Source organism: Heptranchias perlo, chromosome 15 (assembly GCF_035084215.1).
Source record: "Heptranchias perlo isolate sHepPer1 chromosome 15, sHepPer1.hap1, whole genome shotgun sequence".
NCBI lineage: Eukaryota > Metazoa > Chordata > Chondrichthyes > Hexanchiformes > Hexanchidae > Heptranchias > Heptranchias perlo.
Window position 1 is genome coordinate 11995368 of NC_090339.1, and position 19537 is coordinate 12014904.

Genomic DNA, 19537 nt, shown 5'->3' on the forward strand with positions numbered 1-19537 from the left:
TAGAAGTCTATAAAATAATGAGGGGCATAGATAAGGTAGATAGTCAAAATCTTTTCCCAAAGGTAGGGGAGTCTATAACGAGGGGGCATAGATTTAAGGTGAGAGGAGAGAGATACAAAAGGGTCCAGAGGGGCAATTTTTTCACTCAAAGGGTGGTGAGTGTCTGGAACGAGCTGCCAGAGGCAGTAGTAGAGGCGGGTACAATTTTGTCTTTTAAAAAGCATTTGGACAGTTACATGGGTAAGATGGGTATAGAGGGATATGGGCCAAGTGCAGGCAATTGGGACTAGCTTAGTGGTATAAACTGGGCGACATGGACATGTTGGGCCGAAGGGCCTGTTTCCATGTTGTAAACTTCTATGATTCTATCTATGTCCTCTGGTTACTGATCCTTCTGCCACTGGAAGCAGTTTCTCCTGATTTACTCTATCAACACTGTTTGTGATTTTGAACACCTCTATCAAATCTCCTGTTTAACCTTCTCTGCTGTAAGGAGAACAACCTCAGCTTCTCCCGTCTCTCCACATAACTGAAGTCCCTCATCCCTGGTGCCATTCTGGTAAATCTCTTCTACACCCTCTCTAAGGCCTTGACATCCTTCCTGAAATGTGGTGCCTAGAATTGAACACAGTGTGTGCTGTCATTGTAGATTCTGGAAGCCATGCAATAGAAATACACACTTTTTTTGGTTAACAAAATGATTTTAGTACTCATTTTACCCTATTTTTAAATTTGTTCATACAAGCTGTATTAAAAGGAAGAAACTGAGAATTAAAAGATACAATAGAGTAGAGATTACCATCGGCCAAGATCAGTGGACAAATGCATAACATAGTCTTATGGCATTCCACTTTCTGCTATTGTAACAGAGGCCCTTATCCACTTATTTTAAATGGATTAACTTTTTTGTTAAAATACATAGGAGAATGTCATACAAATGCGGTAAAACATTTGTGTGCTATTATTGGCAGCAATAAATATGCTAGTATCTCTAATTTGGTTTTACATATTTGGCTAGCCTAGGCTAAGGCTGGCATTGCAATGAATACAGTGCTGCATAACTGGGTAATAAAGCTGGGAATGCAGCACCTTTTAGAACAGTTTAGAGAAAGTGTCTCAACTCATGGCCTTTAGGTTTAGCTTGGGGCTGAACATTAGTCATTATAATTTTCGTCAACAACTTGTTCTTTGTACAGTGCACAACTGAATTGAATTTTGGAAAAGACCAGAATCTCTTTTTTTTGTTCCCCTCAATCTCCTTTAGGATAAAGTGATCGCTATTCAGTTCTGCAACAATAACCACAGGTAAGTTTATGTCATAGAGGTGGTGGGGTGATCATTTTGTGATGGTTGCTTTTTAATTTTTTTTGAAAATCAAAAGTATAGCTACTTAAAAATTTTCTTGCATATTAGAAAATGTTATAAACAATGTATTAAATTTAAACTTACTGTCCTTGTCTGCAAGTTTTTCACACCCTTGCTCCCGCCCTATGTCTGTAAACTCTTTCAGCCCTATGTATCCCTTTCACCCATTGGTCCCCTGCCTGACCTTTTGCGCAATCCCTTTCCTGCCTTTCTTCGTCCCACCATTGGTGGTACAGCCGTCAGCTACCTTGGCTCCGTTTTCTGGAACTCCTTTAAATCACTTCACTTCTCCACTTCCTTATCCTTTTAAAAGTCTTCTCAAAACCACATTTTCAACCACACTTTCGGTCACTCCTCCAATTCTCCCTGCATGGCTTGGCGTAAGTCTCCTTGGCTCTTTGTTTATGAAGCATTTGGGATTTTTTTAATGTTCAAGCTGGTATATAAATGCCAGATATTGCTGTTATTGGTATTGGTCTACTCGAAGGGTGTCTGAAATTGCCATGCATAATTGTAGGAAATATTACACTGTGTTAATGTGCTGAGATTGAGAAATGGCTGCTTTAGTGTTAACCCTGCATGTGCTATATTATGATTTGCAAGAAATACATATTAGAGCAGGAAATATTAAAATATATGTGCTAAAGGGCTGTCCATTTGCAAAGGGCAAAAAGGATTTGGGTGTAATTATTGATTGTTCATAGGTTTTCAAGTCAATGTGAAGTAATCAACAAAGCAAATTAAATGCAAAGATGCTGACGAGCCTGCTTTGCATTTCTAGCATTTTTTCAAATGTACGATGTGCTTTGATGCCATTTGAATTTCACTTAAACTAAGCTATTTCAATCTTATATAGATTGGTGAGGGTACTTTTGTAATATTTTGGACATTTTTTAAAAGGTTATCACATATATACATAGGAATTCATTGAGAGACTAACCAGGTTGTTTCTGGGACTTGGGGCAGTAAGCTATGAGAGGAGATTTGTGAAATTAAACTTAAGATCAAAGTTGAAGGGGACATGATCCAGATTTACAGTATGTTAAGAAATTATGTAATTAAAAGCAGAGAATTTGACTTATGAGTTATGAATGTAGAAATGGAGGACATAGGTTCAAAATTAACAAGACTCAAGCAAGACAAGATTTAAAAAAAATCTTTCTTTGCCATTATATACTTAGTCAGCCACTTATGTGGAATAGACTCCTAGCAAAAGAAACTAATACTGTTTCGATAAACACCTTCAAAAATGAACTGGATAAATTATCTGTCTGGTAATGGGATTGATGGTAATGGAGGATAAATATCAAAGATCAAATGGCACATGGATTATGTGCTGCTCAGACCAAGGATATATTTGCCGAAAATTACTGTCCAGGATTGAATAATGGTGATGTAGGGACATATAGACATTCTATAGTTTTGCTTGGGTTACCTTTTGGATCAGGAATACATTTTGCAGAATTTTCCTTTCGAAGGTTACTAAGTAGAGTATGTGGCATATTATACACTATCTGTGGAAGGAGCAGGCTTGAATGGCTAATGGGCTGTCTCTTATTCCATATTTTGTTGTTTGGTTTTAATTTGAGTAAAAGAATCAAGGGATATGGAGCAAAGGTGGGTAAATGGAGGTGAGGTACAGATTAGCCATGATCTAACTGGCAGAACAGGCTCAAGGGGCTGAATGGCCTACTCTTGTTCCTATGTTAACATCTCAAATGTGGGGAAATGAGGTTTCAGTGATAATTGTTGATACTTTATTGAATAAAGGAGGTTTAAAAAGACCTATTCTGATTTTAAAAACCAAAATGAGAAAAATTAAAGTTCAAGTTAATGTAACGGCATCTTTAATTGATGAACTATTTTGCAAGTATTTAAAACATTCTTTTTTCTTCATCTTCCCCAACCCTGGCTAGTTTAAGATTTGTTAGTGGTAGCCGAGATGGGACAGCTAGAATCTGGCAGTACCAACACCAAGAATGGAAGAGTATAGTTCTGGACATGTTTACGAAATTACCAGGGTAAGTTATCACAGCATAGTCTATTAGAGTATTTTGTACCAAAAATTAATATACAGGTCTTCATCAACCCCCCCCCCTCCCCCCCATCATCCTGCGGAGAATGTAAAGCAAACTGTTCCATACGGTTATCTATCTTAGACCTTAAAGAGTCCTATTATACAAGTTGTGTGACAAAAATGTAATTTGAACATTGTGAATATAGATCAGTTCTTGCAACATTTAAAGCAACTCTACATAAACTGATGTAACTTTAGTAAACTGATTCTAAATATTTTTAGTCGTATTTTTAACCTGTTTGCTGTACAATAACAGCGTTTTTGGACCTATTGTGTTACAGAATACAGAAATAGGTATGCTTGCAGTTTGTCCTCATGATTGTTCGGTCTTAAAGATTTTTTTCGTTTTGTCACAGCCATCGTATTAGCTTTGCACTATCTATTATTGCCAAGTTAGGAATAAAGATTTTGGCATTTTATATTTTTACTCATTCTTGGGATGTGTGCGTTTCTGGCCAGGCTGGCATTTATTGCCGACTTATTTTTAAATCTTCTGCACCAGGAAGGAGGAGACATATTTGTATTGGAGATCTATCTCCAGTTTGTCTGAATAGTTGTTTGCCACTTTACTTTGTACACTGGTTTCCCTTGTCAGTGGGGAAATCTCTCTTCCAGTTGGGAGTGTGGTTGACTGAGAAGTTGTTCTCCCTACAATTTTGATTTTATTTGTGCCCTCAACCAGACATTAATTATGGACACAAGCCCAGTTAGCAGTTTTTTTTTACAGCTTGTGTTTCAAAAAGAGTAGTAGTAAAATTCAAGATTGTTTTTTAGTGTTGCCCTGATAAATCTCTAGAATTGACGCTCAATGTGTGAAGCTTTCAATGTGAGCTTCTGGTTTGAAAATATGAAAGCATATATATGTTTAGACTATTGTTACTGTTTTATTTTGTAAGTTATTGATAAATTTGCTCTGGATTAACTTTGGATCACCCTTGAAATGGGCCTTGGCACAATAGCAGCACTCAAGCCTCTTGTGTCAGAAGGTCATGAGTTCGTGTTCTAATGCAGAATTTCAGCAAGTAATATAGCCGTACATAGCCGTGCAGAACTGAGGGGTACTGCATTCTCAGTGGTGATGTTTTTTGGATGAGACATTAAACTGAGGCCTCCCAGGTGGATGTAAAAGATCCCATGGCACTGTTCGAAGAAGAGCTGAGGAATTTACCTGGAGTGCTGGCCAACATTTATTCCTCAACCTACACCACCAAAAAAAACAGATTTGCTTTTTGAGAGCTTTGCTGCGTGCAAGTTAACTGCTGTGTTAGCCTACAAAACATTCATTGGCTGTAAAGCACTTTGGGATATCCTGAGGATGTGAAAGGCACTATATGAATGTAGATTTATTCTTTTTCATTCATTCTTTTGTTACACATTGGTTCTTAATTTCACCTCCATACCTTGAGAAACCATTGACATAATTCAACAAGTTCATGTATAAGTTATGTCCTTACTTGTGCTTAAAACATGATCAAATCTTAATAGATTAATTACTTTATTGCAGGTAATATCATTCTACACATTTAGCCAGTTCCTAAAGTGAATGTTCGCACCAAAAGATTGTATATTTTATGCCAAAATTTCTATTCACTGGATAGAACATTGCGTTTAATTCTGTAGTCCTGAGGAGGTTTTAAAATGTATACCAACTACAGAAAATACAAAATCTGTTTTAATTCTGTAATCTGTCTTATCCCTTCTGTATTAGCACAAATGGTTAAATGAGCAGTCTGGTGGTAGGTGTTTAATTTTTGTTTTCCCTTATGTTAGGAACAATCCAATTCCTATGGAAGACAAAGTCAGTAAGTTGAAAGTAACCATGGTAGCGTGGGATCGCTGTGACAGCACAGTCATCACAGCAGTGAATAACTTTCATTTAAAGGTGTGGAACTCCTACAATGGACAGCTGCTTCATATCCTTTTGGTAGGTAAACCAAATAAATACTCTGATTTAAATGGTATATGATTGATTGATTGAATTAAATGGAGATCATGTTAGCTGTAAGTCTTGGAGGCTGAGGACCTATTCTTGACATCTATCAGTTCTACTGTGATACCCCCTCCCCAGCGCTGAGGGCAGACTGAGTGTTACACCAGAAACTCCAGTATCCAAAGTGGACTGGGAGTAAACTAAAATATGCAGGATAGTGTTTGATTTGTCTACCAACAGCAAATTCAAGGCTAAAAATTCCGGGTGACAGTAAAATAACACTCGTTGGCTAATGTGCATGAGTCATGATTTTGGCTGTAAATGTGGTGACACAATGAAGGTAAACCAGATGATTTATAAAAAATCATGATATTTGAATGTGGGTGCATTTATTATGCTGTCATTCTTCTACAGGGTCATGATGATGAAGTTTTTGTTCTGGAAGCTCATCCATTTGACTCCAGGATTATGTTGTCTGCAGGGCATGATGGCAACATATTCATCTGGGACCTTGCAAAAGGTACCAAACTCCGGAACTTTTTCAACATGGTAAGCATTTTCTCGAGTCTACGGGTGAAACATGAGGTGGGGCTAAATATCTCTAGGCATGCCATTCTGTACATAGACACTTTAAGAATTTTGGGTTTTTGCTTGTGCACTTAAATGCTTATATGAGAGAATTACATACTTATCAATTTATGGTTAGGTTTTTGTCAAACACTGTCAAATTGGTTCTGGCATTTTTTAGAATATTATTTGTGCTCAAAATGAGGCCTGTTAGAGCCCCTCAGATTGCCAGTCTTATACTGTGGGCCATAGTCTCAATTCACTTCCTTGAGAGTATCAAAACTCATTTCATATAGGGTCCTTACAACCCACAGACACAGAAAACCTAATTCCATCAATCTTGGTTGGAGTTGAAAAGCCAGTGTCTCACCCATTCAACCATCCGGTTCACCTTTGTTTTAGTTTTTTAATGCTTGTTTTACATTATTGCTACTATTCCATCTATAACTAATTTGTAAAATTTTACTAATTTTACTAAGTCTGGGGTTGTCAGACTTATAGTGGGTATTTAAGATGGAAAGCTTTGTTTAATCCATCAGTGTAACCAAAAGAGATTTTATTTATTTTCTACAGATTGAAGGTCAGGGTCATGGTGCTGTGTTTGATTGTAAATTCTCTGCAGATGGACAGCATTTTGCATGTACTGACTCTCATGGACATTTACTGATCTTTGGATTTGGCTGCAGTAAACCATATGAAAAGGTAGGTTTGTCAGTGCATGCATTCTGGAAATAACATTTGCTTAATTGAATCCATAGGTTGGCTGGTCCAAGAAAATAAGTCTCTGGGGCTTGCTGTTTGTTCAGCTCGTGCACCATGATGCTGGAACAAACGTTAATATTACAGTAATCGGCCTGCTCCGCTGTCGGGAAGAGCTTTATCTCTATCATATTTTAACCCAAAGCTATATTTTAACCCTAAGCTAGAAAAATAAGCATGTAAAACAATTTTACATGAAACTTAAAACACTTTTTATGTACTACCGTGCCTCTGTCCCACTATTTTTATCCTTTTTTGATTTTTAAATCTAATCTTAACTACTCTAACTCGTACCTAACTTTAATGTTAAGACCTTTGTTTATCCTGGCCCCTGTCCTCCATTTTGGAGGTGAGAGCAAGATGAAAAACTAGCCTGTATAGAGGCTGGTCTTTGCTCAGTTAAATACCTTGCTGGTTGCCTAAAAAGATGAAAATTGGCAGGATGTTGGATACGCAGTGATGCCCCTACCACAAAGTTGAAAATTAGAATAGAATCCTATAAAATGTGTAGCCTGTGGTTAACAAATAATTACACAATAAATGGTTTATCATTCAATCTGTACGAAAGCTATCAGTTGTGGTAGTGATTGTTGAGGTATTTAGAATGAAGTTGATTAGATATCAAAAACTGATACTGATACAGGAAGCATGGGTAAGGCACCCACATTGTTTCACTGTGTAAAGATTTAATATAGGCAAAAAGAATGATCAGTAACGTATGAAGCAAGACCAAGGAAGATCAATCTGTTGGACAGAGGAGGGCTCAATTCAAAGTTTTTGTCAGGAAAGCAGTAGATGACAGAGAAATGCAAAACCAGGAAAGAACTGTGATTCGATTTTTAAAAACCTGAAGAAACACATAAGTACAACATAGGGAGTAATTTCTTGCTTTTTACTTGTGGAATACTGTAGTTATTGTTGCTTAGACTTGTTCAAAAAGGAACCCAATAATGCCATTGAGCAGGAGTTTGGGGTTGGAGTCAGGGAAGATGTGAGGAAAAAAATGGCCTGTATGGGTTTTGATCAAAGATTGAAATGGTTAGGTGAGCTGAAGCAATTAATTATTTCATGTTTGCATGTTATATTGAATATACATTATGCTGAATGCACATCCATCGCTGGTGATCATGTGTGTGTCAGTTCACTAGGGAAGATGCAGAAAATGGTTGGTATTATTGCTGACATGGCATTTACTCTATGATAGTAACAACTTTATATGGGATGGCAGAACTATAAAGAGTATAGTATGGAAAGTTAGCTTGTGAAAGAAGGTTTAAAGACTAAACCACATACAAGAAGTCTAAGGAGAAAACCTGGCAAGGGACCATATAGCGCCTTTAACGTAATAAAATGTCCCAAGGCGCTTCACAGGAGCGATTATCAAACAAAATTTGACACCGAACCACATAAGGAGATATTAGGACAGGTGGCTAAAAGCTTTTTCAAAGAGGTAGGTTTTAAGGAATGTCTTAAAAGGAGGAGAGAGAGGTGGAGAGGTTAAGGGAGAGCCTAGGCAGCTAGAGGCACTGCCACTAATGGTGGAGCGATTAAAATCAGGGATGGGCAAAAGGCAAGAATTGGAGGAGCACAGAGACCTCGGAGGGTTGTAGGGCTGGGGGGGCAAGGCCATGGAGGGATGTGAAAACAAGGATGAGAATTTTAAAATCGTGGCATTCTCAGACCGGGAGCCAATGTAGATCAGCAAGCACAGGGGTGATGGGAGAACAGGACTTGGTGTGAGTTAGGATACAGGCAATAGAGTTTTGGATGAGCTCAAGTTTATGGAGGGTAGAAGATGGAGCCCAGCCAGGAGAGCATTGGAATAGTCGAGTCTAGATGTAACAAAGGCATGGATGAGGGTTTCAGTAGCACATGAGCTGAGGCAGGGGCAGAGATGGACGTTGTTACTGAGGTGGAAGTAGGCGGCCTTGATGATGGAGCTGATATGTGGTCAGAAGCTCATCTCTGTCAAATAGGACGCCATTATTAAAGTGAGATGAAAATATTGTAATGACTTTTAGTATATGTGAAACTAGGAAAAATGTATATAGTGTAACTATCCCTTTAGACAGAAGTGTTAAATGTCATGTATGGGGGAGGGAGAATGCACTGTGCAAAACCTAATTGGGGTTCTTGTGTTAGAATATTGGTAATAGTGTATAGGTTTTCTTTAATCGCTTCACTGGGGAACTGACTTCAGGAAATTAGGACAATTATTTTAAATGAGTATGATGACACTCCATAGACTGAACGAGGTCATGATAGGAAAAGATCGAATTATTTTCCCTCCTTCCTATTATGTTGGTAACATGCTGTTTTAAACACTTCAAATGCAGTAACAGTAGAGCAAGGCACCCTGGTGGTTTTACTCATTAAGACCGTGAGTATCCAAATCAGACAGTCTAGGAAGTTCTGAGTCTGTGTTGTTAGCTGATCTCAGCTGGACATAACCTGGGACGTTAATAGTTGGTTTCAGTGCCCCTGGATTAGGGAGAGAAACAATAAGCAGGATTTCTGTTCCTAAACACTATTCATTGTTCCCTGCTGGAAGTGTGCTTGTGTGTATGTGGTGAGGACATGATCAGGTTTGACTGTGGTGACCCCACTCTCCAATATATTCTTGGCACTCAGATTAATTTCATGCATGAGAATGCCCATTTGGGTAGGTGGGTCTTGCTTTGTCACTATGTGACTGGTGGCCACGGGACAGCACTCTAACAAGGCATCTCTGCCTTCAGGTAAGGAAGACATGGAAAACTGAAAAAGAAAGAGTAGAATAAAACTCTGAAAACTTTTTCTGTAGTCTTTTTCAAAAGAAAAGCAGTGACATATGCAAGGTAACTTAGAATTAAAGCCTGATCATATATTGGTTTATGAACCGCTCCATTATGTTGCCACTATCTGAATTCAATTGTAAACATTTTTTCCCCCCTCCCCCGCAATAGATTCCAGACCAAATGTTTTTTCACACTGATTACCGTCCTCTTATCCGTGATTCCAACAATTATGTCCTGGATGAACAGACACAGCAGGCGCCTCATCTCATGCCTCCCCCATTTCTAGTTGATGTGGATGGAAACCCCCACCCAACACGATATCAACGGCTGGTGCCTGGTCGGGAAAATTGCATGGACGAACAACTTGTTCCACAGTTGGGGTACATGGCAAATGGTGAGAGAATGGGCAAAGGGGCTGCCTGATAGCTTATTAAAAAAAATTATATAGATCTTCATTGCTAAATTAAATGGAGTAATTTCCTATTGTGTACTGGGCAAGTAATTTCACTCTTTGGAAAGACCACCAAAATTTACACATTTATAGTATTTGAGAATTGTAGCTTCTTTCATGAGTGTGAAAGACTCCCATGTTCTGCCTTTTTGAGTTGTCATTGTATGAGTGGTATAGTTTATAATCCTATTGGACACTTCATGTCCTACAGTGAAGCCATACCATGTGTATATATCAGGTATTTGAATTCATTGAAGTAAAACAGTACCCAGTGTTGCTGGGTCAAATGCAGGAATGCCATATGGTCAGATGCAGGAAGGTGCTGCAATGCTATGGCCTTGTGTACTGTAATCAGTTAACGTTAGTCACCAGTTCATGATGTACTTTCAATATGTAAATATTTGTTTAAATATACAAATAATTTCTATATCAGAACTGCTTTTCTTGTGATCACATAAAGAAGCTCGACTGCCTGCAGCTTGCATACAGTTCTGGATAATTAAAAGTAACTTGTTAAATATAAGCTTTGTCTAAATTTGTACATAAATGTAACATGAATTGGATGCATTTCAAGAACAGCAGTATTCTGCATTTTTTCACTCAGACTTTCAGTAACTCATGATTCGTACACTGGGCGGGCTATATCTTCCCTGTGTGTGAGATAATTTATACCTCTTTTTTTCTTCATTGAAAGTTCTGTAGTTTGCAGTTGCTATAAAAAAAAAGGGATTAAAGGTTCAAAGCCAATTTTGCTTTTCGTAGAATATAGGAACAGGAGTAGGACATTCAATTAGATCATGACTGATCTGCACCTCAACTCCGGTTCCCCTCTTTGCTCCATATCCCTGATATCCTTACCCAACAAAAATCTATCAGTCTCAGTCTTCAAAGCTCCAATTGTCCCAGCATCCACAGCCTTTTGGGGGAAAGAGTTCCAGATTTGTACTACCCTTTGTGTGAAAAAGTGCTTCCTGATTTTTCTCCTGAATGACCTAGCTCTAATGTTAAGATTATGTGCCCTTGTTCTTAATTCCCCCACCAGAGGAAATAGTTTCCATCAGATCTCTCCTCAGTCTTCTATATTCAAGGGAATACAAACTAAGTTTATACAACCTACCCTCATAATTTAACCCTCTAAGCCCCGGTATCATTCTGGTGAATCTGCGCTGCACTCCCTCTGAGGTCAATATAACCGTCCCGAAGTGTGGTGCCCAGAACTGAGCGCAGTACACAGAACGGGGTCTGAGCAAGGCTCTATACAACTGAAGCATAACTTCCTCCCCTTAGTACTTCAGTCCCATTGAGATAAAGGCCAACATTCCATTAGCCTTTCTGATTGCTTTTTGTACTTGTCTACTAGCTTTTAATGATTTGTGAACTTGGACTCCCAAATCTCTCTGCTCCTCTACAGTTCCTAGTTTCTCACTATTTAGAAAATACTCCGATTTACCTTTCTTTGGTCCAAAGTGAATAACCTCATACTTTCCCACATTGAACTCCATTTGTCATAGTTTTGCCCACTCACTTAATCTGTTTCTGTCCCTTTGTAACTTCCTGCTCCCATTTGCACGACTTACTAGTCCCTCCCAACTTAGTGCCACCTGCAAACTTGGATATACAACTCTCTATTCCTTCATCCAAGTCATTAATAAATATGGTGAAAAATTGAGGCCCCAGGACAGATCCCTGGGGAACACTACTTGTCACATCCTGCCATTTCAGAGTTTATACCCTTTATCCCCATTCTCTGTCTCCTACCTTCCAACCAATTTCTAACCCAAGACAGAAGGCTACCTTCTGTGAGCCCTCATTTTTGCTAATAATTTCTTGAGATTGAAGAGACAGGACTGAAAATATTTGTAATGCCAGTGCCTTTTATCCATCCCTCTCTAGTATAAAATATGTTTATGGATTCAGATGTATATTTTGGTTTTAGTTTCAAAGTTGGATGTTTCATGTCTTCAGTAAACTGAAGAGCATAGCTTATTGATCCCTTAGTTGCTTCATATTTGGGAGGAACTGGGAAGAGGAAGTTTGCACGTAATTGAAGTGGAAATGTAAGAGGTAAAAGCTATTGTTCTCTTCCAGGTGATGGTGATGTCGTGGAGCAGGTCATTAGCCAACAGACAGATGATCAGTATGAGAATGGCCAGGAACCCAGCGTTCTCGATGATGTTATTAGGGAACTCCAGCGAGAACATGACCTGAGGCTGGGAAGCGAAGGAGCAACTGGCCCTTACAGTAGATCAAACTCGCTGAACAGTGGTGGGTAACACTGCAGACATGAAAAATAGCAGAGCTCGTAATTCTATCCAGTTATATTGCCTCATTCACTGAAAGCAGATGCAATAACTGATATTTAAAAATATATATATTCCTCATTACATTGAAAATATGTAATGTAGGACAGAGTGCACTTTTAAAAAAAAAACTTTTAATGCACCAAACTGTAGTCGTCTTGAGTTGCGGTTATGCTGTACCAGTTTGAATCCTCTTTGAGGTGCTCGTTGCTCTTGATTTGATGTGCCTTCGCCATAGTGCAAGAAACACATTTCAAGTCAAATACTGCATTATAACTGGTTGATTGCAAATCATGTCAATCTGTTTTTGAAAAAGGATAAAATATTTCTGAATTTTTTTTTCCATGTGCTTTCAGTTCGAATGCCATAACCATTCGGTGAAGGGGAAAATGCCCTCTACAGATCTTTACGAAAGATTTGAGAGATTATGAGCATAACTTTAACCTAACCCGCCCAGCGGGAAACAATCGGGTTCGGGTTGGTCACCCGTTTTACACCTCATACGAACATAGGAATTAAAGAACAGGAGTAGGCCATTCGGCCCCTCGAGCCTGCTCTGCCATTTGATAAGATCATGGCTGATCTGATTGTGACCTCAACCCGACTTTCCTGTCTACCTACTATAATCTTTGACTCCCTTATTAATCAGGAATCTATCTAACTCAGCCTTAAAAATATTCAATGACCCTGTCTCCACCGCTCTCGGGAAGGGAGTTCCACAGACTCACGACCCTCTGAGAGAAAAAAATTCTTGTCATCTCCGTCTTAAATGGGCGACCCCTTATTTTTAAACTGTGGCCCCTAGTTTTAGTCTCTTCCACAAGGGGAAACATCCTCTCAGCATCTACCCCTTCAAGTTCCCTCAGGATCTTATATGTTTCAATAAGATCATCGCTCATTCTTCGAAATTCCAGTGTATTCAGGCCCAACTTGTCCAACCTTTCCTCATAAGATAACCCCCTCATCCTAGAAATCAGTTGAGTGAACCTTCTCTGAATTGCCTCTAAAGCAATTATGTGCTTTCTTAAATAAGGAGACCAAAACTGCACACAGTATTCTAGATGTGGTCTCACCAATGCCCTGTACAACAGTAGCAAAACATCTCTACTTTTATATTCCATTCCCCTTGCAATAAATGACAATATTCCATTTGCCTTTCAAATCACTTGCTGTACCTGCATACTAACCTTTTGTGATTCGTGTACTAGGACACCCAGATCCCTCTGTACCTCAGAGTTCTGCAATCTCTTTCCATTTAAATAATACGCTGCTTTTCTATTCCTTCTGCCAAAGTGGACAAGTTTACATTTTCCCATATTATACTCCATCTGCCAAATTTTTGCCCACTCACTTAACCTATCTCTATCTCTTTGCAGACTCCATAGGTCCACTTCACAACTTACTTTCCTACCTACCTTTGTGTCATCAGCAAATTTAGCAACCATACATTTGGTCCCTTCATCCAAGTCATTGATATAGATTATAAATAGTTGAAGCCCCAGCACTGAACCCTGCAGCACTCCACTCGTTACATCCTGCCAACCTGAAAATGACCCATTTATGCCTACTCTCTGTTTCCTGTTAGCTAACCAATCCTTTATCCATGCTAATATGTTACCCCCTACACAATGAGCTCTTATTTTGTGTAGTAGCCTTTGATGTGTCAAAAGCCTTCTGGAAATCCAAGTGCACCATATCTACAGGATCCCCTTTATCCACGTTGTGTGTTACTTCCTCAAAGATCTCTAAAAAATTAGTCAAACATGATTTCCCTTTCACAAAGCCGTGTTAACTCTGCCTGATTGCATTGAGATTTTCTAAGTGCCCTGCTATAACCTTAATAATAGATCCTAACATTTTCCCTATGACAGATGTTAAGCTAACTGGCTTGTAGTTTCCTGCTTTCTGTCTCCCTTCTTGAATAGAGGAGTTACATTTGTTATTTTCCAATCTGATGGGACCCTTCCAGAATCTAGGGAATTTTGGAAAATTAATACCAATGCATCTACTATCTCTGCAGCCACTTCTTTTAAGACCCTAGAATGAAGTCCGTCAGGACCTGGGGACTTGTCAGCTTTCAGTTCTAATGATTTTTTTCAGAACCCTTTCCCTGGCGATTGTAAATGTTTTAAGTTCCTCCCTCCCTTTCACCTCTTGATTCACAATTATTTCTGGCATGTTATTAGTATCCTCTGCGGTGAAGACGGACGCAAAATATCTGTTCAATTCATCCGCCATTTCCTTATTCTTCATTATTAATTCCCCAGACTCACTCTCTAGAGGACAAACGCTCACTTTACTTATTCTTTTCCTTTTTAAATACCTATAGAAACTCTTACTATCTGTTTTTATATTTCTAGCTAGCTTTCTCTTGTATTCTAATTTCTCCCTCATTATTCTTTTAGTCATTCTTTGCTGTTTTTTATATTCTGTCCAATCTTCTGACCTGCCACTAATCTTCGCAGAATTGTATGCTTTTTCTTTCAATTTGATACTATCTTTAACTTCCTGGTTAGCCACGGATGGTACGTTCTTCCCCTAGAGTCTTTCTTTCTCACTGGAATGTATCTTCGCTGAGTGTTATGAAATATCCCATTAAATGTCTGCCACTGCATCTCTACTGACCTATCCCTTAACCTGATTTCCCAGTTCACTTTAGCTAGCTCTGTCTTCATGCCCTCATGATTGCTCTTATTTAAGTTTAAAACACTAGTCTTAGACTTACTCTTCTCTCCCTCAAACTGAATGTGACATTCAGTCATATTGTGATCACTGCTGCCTAGAGGCTCCTTTACAATGAGGTTATTAATTAATCCTGTCTCATTACCTCGCCCCCACTATTTAGTTTAAAGCCCTCTCTACCGCCCTAGTTATACGATTCGTCAGAACACTGACCCCAGCACAGTTCAGATGAAGCCGGTCCCAACGGTACAGCTCCCAATTTCCCCAGTACTGGTGTCAGTGCTCCATGAATCGAAACCCATTTCTCCCACACCAATCTTTGAGCCACAAATTTAACTCTCTGATCTTATTTACCCTATGCCAATTTGCTCGTGGCTCAAGTAATAATCCAGAGATTATTACCTTTTGAGGTTCTGCTTTTTAATTTAGCCCCTAGCTGCTCATACTCCCTGCGCAGAACCTCTTCCCTCATCCTACCTAAGTCGTTGGTACCTACGTGGACCACAACAACTGGATCCTCCCCCTCCCACTGCAAGTTCCTCTCCAGCCCAGAGCAGATGTCCCGAGCCCTGGCACCGGGCAGGCAACACAGCCTTCTGGACTCTCGCTCTCGGGTGCAGAGAACTGTGTCTATCCCCCTGACTATACTGTTCCCTACTACCACTACATTCCTACTAACTCCCCCTGCTTGAATGGTGCAATGGTCAGTTTGCTCTTCCACCCTGCAGCCCCCGCTTTCGTCCATACAGGCTGCAAGCACCTCAAACTGTTGGACAATTGCAAAGGCTGAGGCGCCTCCACTTCTACCCCACTTCTACCCTTACTTGCCTCACTTGCAGTCACACCCTCCTGTCCCTGACCACTGACCAATTTAGACGACCTGATCCTAAGGGGTGTAACCACCTCTTGGAACCGAACGTCCAGGTATTTTTCCCCCTCCCTGATGTGGCGCAGTGTCTGCAGCTCGACCGTCAGTTCAATGACTTTGAGCCAAAGCTCCTCAAGCCGCAAACACTTACTACAGACGTGTTTGCCCTGGATCACACTCGTGTCCAGGAGGTCCCACATTCTGCAGTCGCTACATATCACCTGCCCTGCCATCTTTATTATGTGTTAATTAATTTATTCTTCTTAATTACATTTATAATTTATAAATCCTACTACTCCCAGTAAGCTTTACAACCTCGTCGGATTTTATTCTCCATTGAAGTCGATGTAGACTAAAATCAGGTGGGATGTAAAATGGGTGTCTAACCTGAACTTGCCCATTTTCCACCTGGGGGATTAGGTTAAAATTCTTCCCACCACCCCCGCCCCCCCAAACCTGTCAAGGGTTTGTTTTAATAGGATTTTATTATCCACTGTACAATTGTAGAGGATGTATTGATGAGGTCAATATAAGAGTACTTTGTAAAGTGCCAGTTTGCAATCTTTTTGTTTCCTCCTTAATATCCTGTTCAGATTCCACACAGTGGTGGTGAGCTGCATACTTTAGTTTTTTTTTTATTCGTTCATGGGATGTGGGTGTCGCTGGCGAGGCCAGCATTTATTGCCCATCCCTAATTGCCCTTGAGAAGGTGGTGGTGAGCCGTCTTCTTGAACCGCTGCAGTCCGTGTGGTGAAGGTTCTCCCACAGTGCTGTTAGGAAGGGAGTTCCAGGATTTTGATCCAGCGACGATGAAGGAAAGGCGATATATTTCGGGATGGTGTGTGACTTTGAGGGGAATATGCAGGTGGTGTTGTTCCCATGTGCCTGCTGCTCTTGTCATTCTAGTTGGTAGAGGTTGCGGGTTTGGGAGGTGCTGTCGAAGAAGCCTTGGCAAGTTGCTGTAGTGCATCCTGTGGATGGTACACACTGCAGCCACTGTGCGCCGGTGATGAAGGGAGTGACTGTTTAGGGTGGTGGATGGAGTGCCAATCAAGTGGGCTGCTTTGTCCTGGATGGTGTCCAGCATCTTGAGTGTTGTTGGAGCTGCACTCATCCATGCAAGTGGAGAGTATTCCATCACACTACTGACTTGTGCCTTGTAGATGGTAGAAAGGCTTTTGGGAGTCAGGAGGTGAGTCACTCACCGCAGAATACCCAGCCTCTGACCTGCTCTTGTCGCCACAGTGTTTATATGGCTGGTCCAGTTAAGTTTCTGCTCAATGGTGACCCCCAGGATGTTGATGGTGGGGGATTCGGCGATGGTAATGCCATTGAATGTCGAGGGGAGGTGTCAGACTCTCTCTTGTTGGAGATGGTCATTGCCTGGCACTTGTCTGGCGTGAATGTTACTTGCCACTTATCAGCCCAAGCCTGGTTGTTGTCCAGGTCTTGCTGCATGCGGGCTCGGACTGCTTCATTTTTTGAAGGGTTGCGAATGGAACTGAACACTGCGCAATCATCAGCGAATATCCCCATTTCTGACCTTGTGATGGAGAGAAGGTCATTGATGAAGCAGTTGAAGATGGTTGGGCCTAGGACACTGCCCTGAGGAACTCGCACAGCAATGTCCTGGGGCTGAGATGATTGGCCTCCAACAACCACTACCATCTCCCTTTGTGCTTGATATGACTCCAGCCACTGGAGAGTTTTCCCCCTGATTCCCATTGACTTCAATTTTACTAGGGCTCCTTGGTGCCACGCTCGGTCAAATGCTGCCTTGATGTCAAGGGCAGTCACTCTCACCTCAGCTCTGGAATTCAGCTCTTTTGTCCATGTTTGGACCAAGGCTGTAATGAGTTCTGGAGCCGAGTGGTCCTGGCGGAACCCAAACTGAGCATCGGTGAGCAGGTTATTGGTGCGTAAGTGCTGCTTGATAGCACTGTCAACGACACCTTCCATCACTTTGCTGACGATTGAGAGTAGACTGATGGGGCAGTTATTGGCCGGATTGGATTTGTCCTGCTTTTTGTGGGCAGGACGTACCTGGGCAATTTTCCACATTGTCGGGTAGATGCCAGTGTTGTAGCTGTACTGGAACAGCTTGGCTGGAGGCACAGCTAGTTCTGGAGCACAAGTCTTCAGCACTACAGCCGGGATGGAGTTAAAACCGAACTGCCTTTACAATGAGAAACACTTCACATCAAAAATAACCACAGGCCCATTGCCTTTGCTATATCCAGTGCACTTAGCCGTTTCTTGATATCACGTGGAGTGAATCGAATTGGCTGAAGACTGGCTTCAGTGATGGTGTGGATATCGGGTGGAGGCCGTGATGGATCATCCACTCGGCACTTCTGGCTGAAGATGGTTGCAAACGCTTCAGCCTTGTCTTTTGCACTCACGTGCTGGACTCCGCCATCATTGAGGATGGGGATGTTTACAGAGCCTCCTCCTCCCGTAGCTCCAAGCATCACTATACAACAGATGCATTAGATTTTGACGGCGTGAATAAAAGCATGTGGTTATTTTTGATGTGAAGTGTTTCTCATTGTAAAGACAGTTCGGTTTTAACAAATTCATTAAGTGTTAAAGTTATAGGTTTTTTTTTAAACTAAGGATGTGGCTTACAGCTACATTCGCAAAGTGATTTATAGTTGGAATCAACAGTACCTGATCTAATTTAGAAGGGAATAGTACCTACAGGAGGCTGGCAGATAGTATTTATGTACATATTTCTCTGTGGTAACTTACTTTTCAATTTTCTAGAATTATGATGGTTTGTTAATTTAAATTTTACCTGCGAAAGTTGTGAAACTTTGCTAATGGGAAACTGTTATATTTCAAATCAGTAGCCAATCTTTTTACATAATCCACTTCAGTCAGCCTCATTAGTAAGGCCTAGTTTTAGAACAAACTTCCTTGGTTATGAGAATCCTCTTACTTATTTAGGTCATGTTGTTTGCAGTGTCTTTGGACTTGACATTGAGGTTTTCAGCTGTAAATGTGAAACTTCTTTTTGTAACATGATCTAAAGTAACAAATGAACCACAAAAGCAATTTGGGATTTTAGTGGTATTGAGTTTTAATTGGCAACTTGCAACATTTTAAACCTAAGATGTTTTTCATGGCTGTGTTGATATGAGTCGTCCTGGGTTATTCAGTTGTGATTCTTTTGTTTAGGCGTCTAACTGTTCTGAATATTTTAGCCCATTTGCTTCAAATATATATTTAAAAGAACTGTTCCATGTTTTAGCCTTGCTGTCTCCACCAAACGTTGGACTTCGACGAAGTGGTCAGATTGAAGGTGTCCGCCAAATGCATAATAATGCCCCTAGGAGTCAGATGGCTACAGAGAGAGACCTGATGGCTTGGAGCAGAAGGGTTGTGGTCATGGAGCTTCCATCTGGAATTAGCAGGTAGGGATAAGTTAGGATATTGTGTTTCAGAATTTGCTTGCATAAGAAGTTACTTCACTTCCAGGTAAGCACTTGGAGACATTTCTAAGAACATAAGACACATTATACAAATGCAAGTCTATTTCTCTTTTATTTGAGAGTGTGTTTCCATTCAACTTTGGCTACGCTGATCAGCAGCAGTGATGTGCACTTTGTTTCGTTGCTACTGCAAATTATACATGGGTAATATCCAGGAGTCAATCTGTGTCAGCTGCGGATTTCAGTGATACATCTATTTTAATATTGGAGTAAGGCCTTTTCACTTAAAAGTACCTGAGGTACAATATTTTAGAGACAAATTGCCAA

General features: G+C 40.4%; 1 protein-coding gene across 2 annotated transcripts in view; it reads left to right on the plus strand.

Moving 5' to 3' along the window:
• brwd3 (bromodomain and WD repeat domain containing 3) overlaps positions 1 to 19537 on the plus strand; it is a 97522-nt gene that overhangs the window by 15752 nt on the left and 62233 nt on the right. For both annotated transcript variants that reach the window (XM_067996843.1, XM_067996844.1), the window contains exons 12-19: positions 1265 to 1305; positions 3282 to 3386; positions 5213 to 5366; positions 5787 to 5921; positions 6513 to 6641; positions 9644 to 9869; positions 12015 to 12191; positions 19030 to 19192. In XM_067996843.1, coding sequence (XP_067852944.1) covers positions 1265 to 1305; positions 3282 to 3386; positions 5213 to 5366; positions 5787 to 5921; positions 6513 to 6641; positions 9644 to 9869; positions 12015 to 12191; positions 19030 to 19192 — 1130 coding nt within the window. The remainder of the gene's footprint in view (positions 1 to 1264; positions 1306 to 3281; positions 3387 to 5212; positions 5367 to 5786; positions 5922 to 6512; positions 6642 to 9643; positions 9870 to 12014; positions 12192 to 19029; positions 19193 to 19537) is intronic.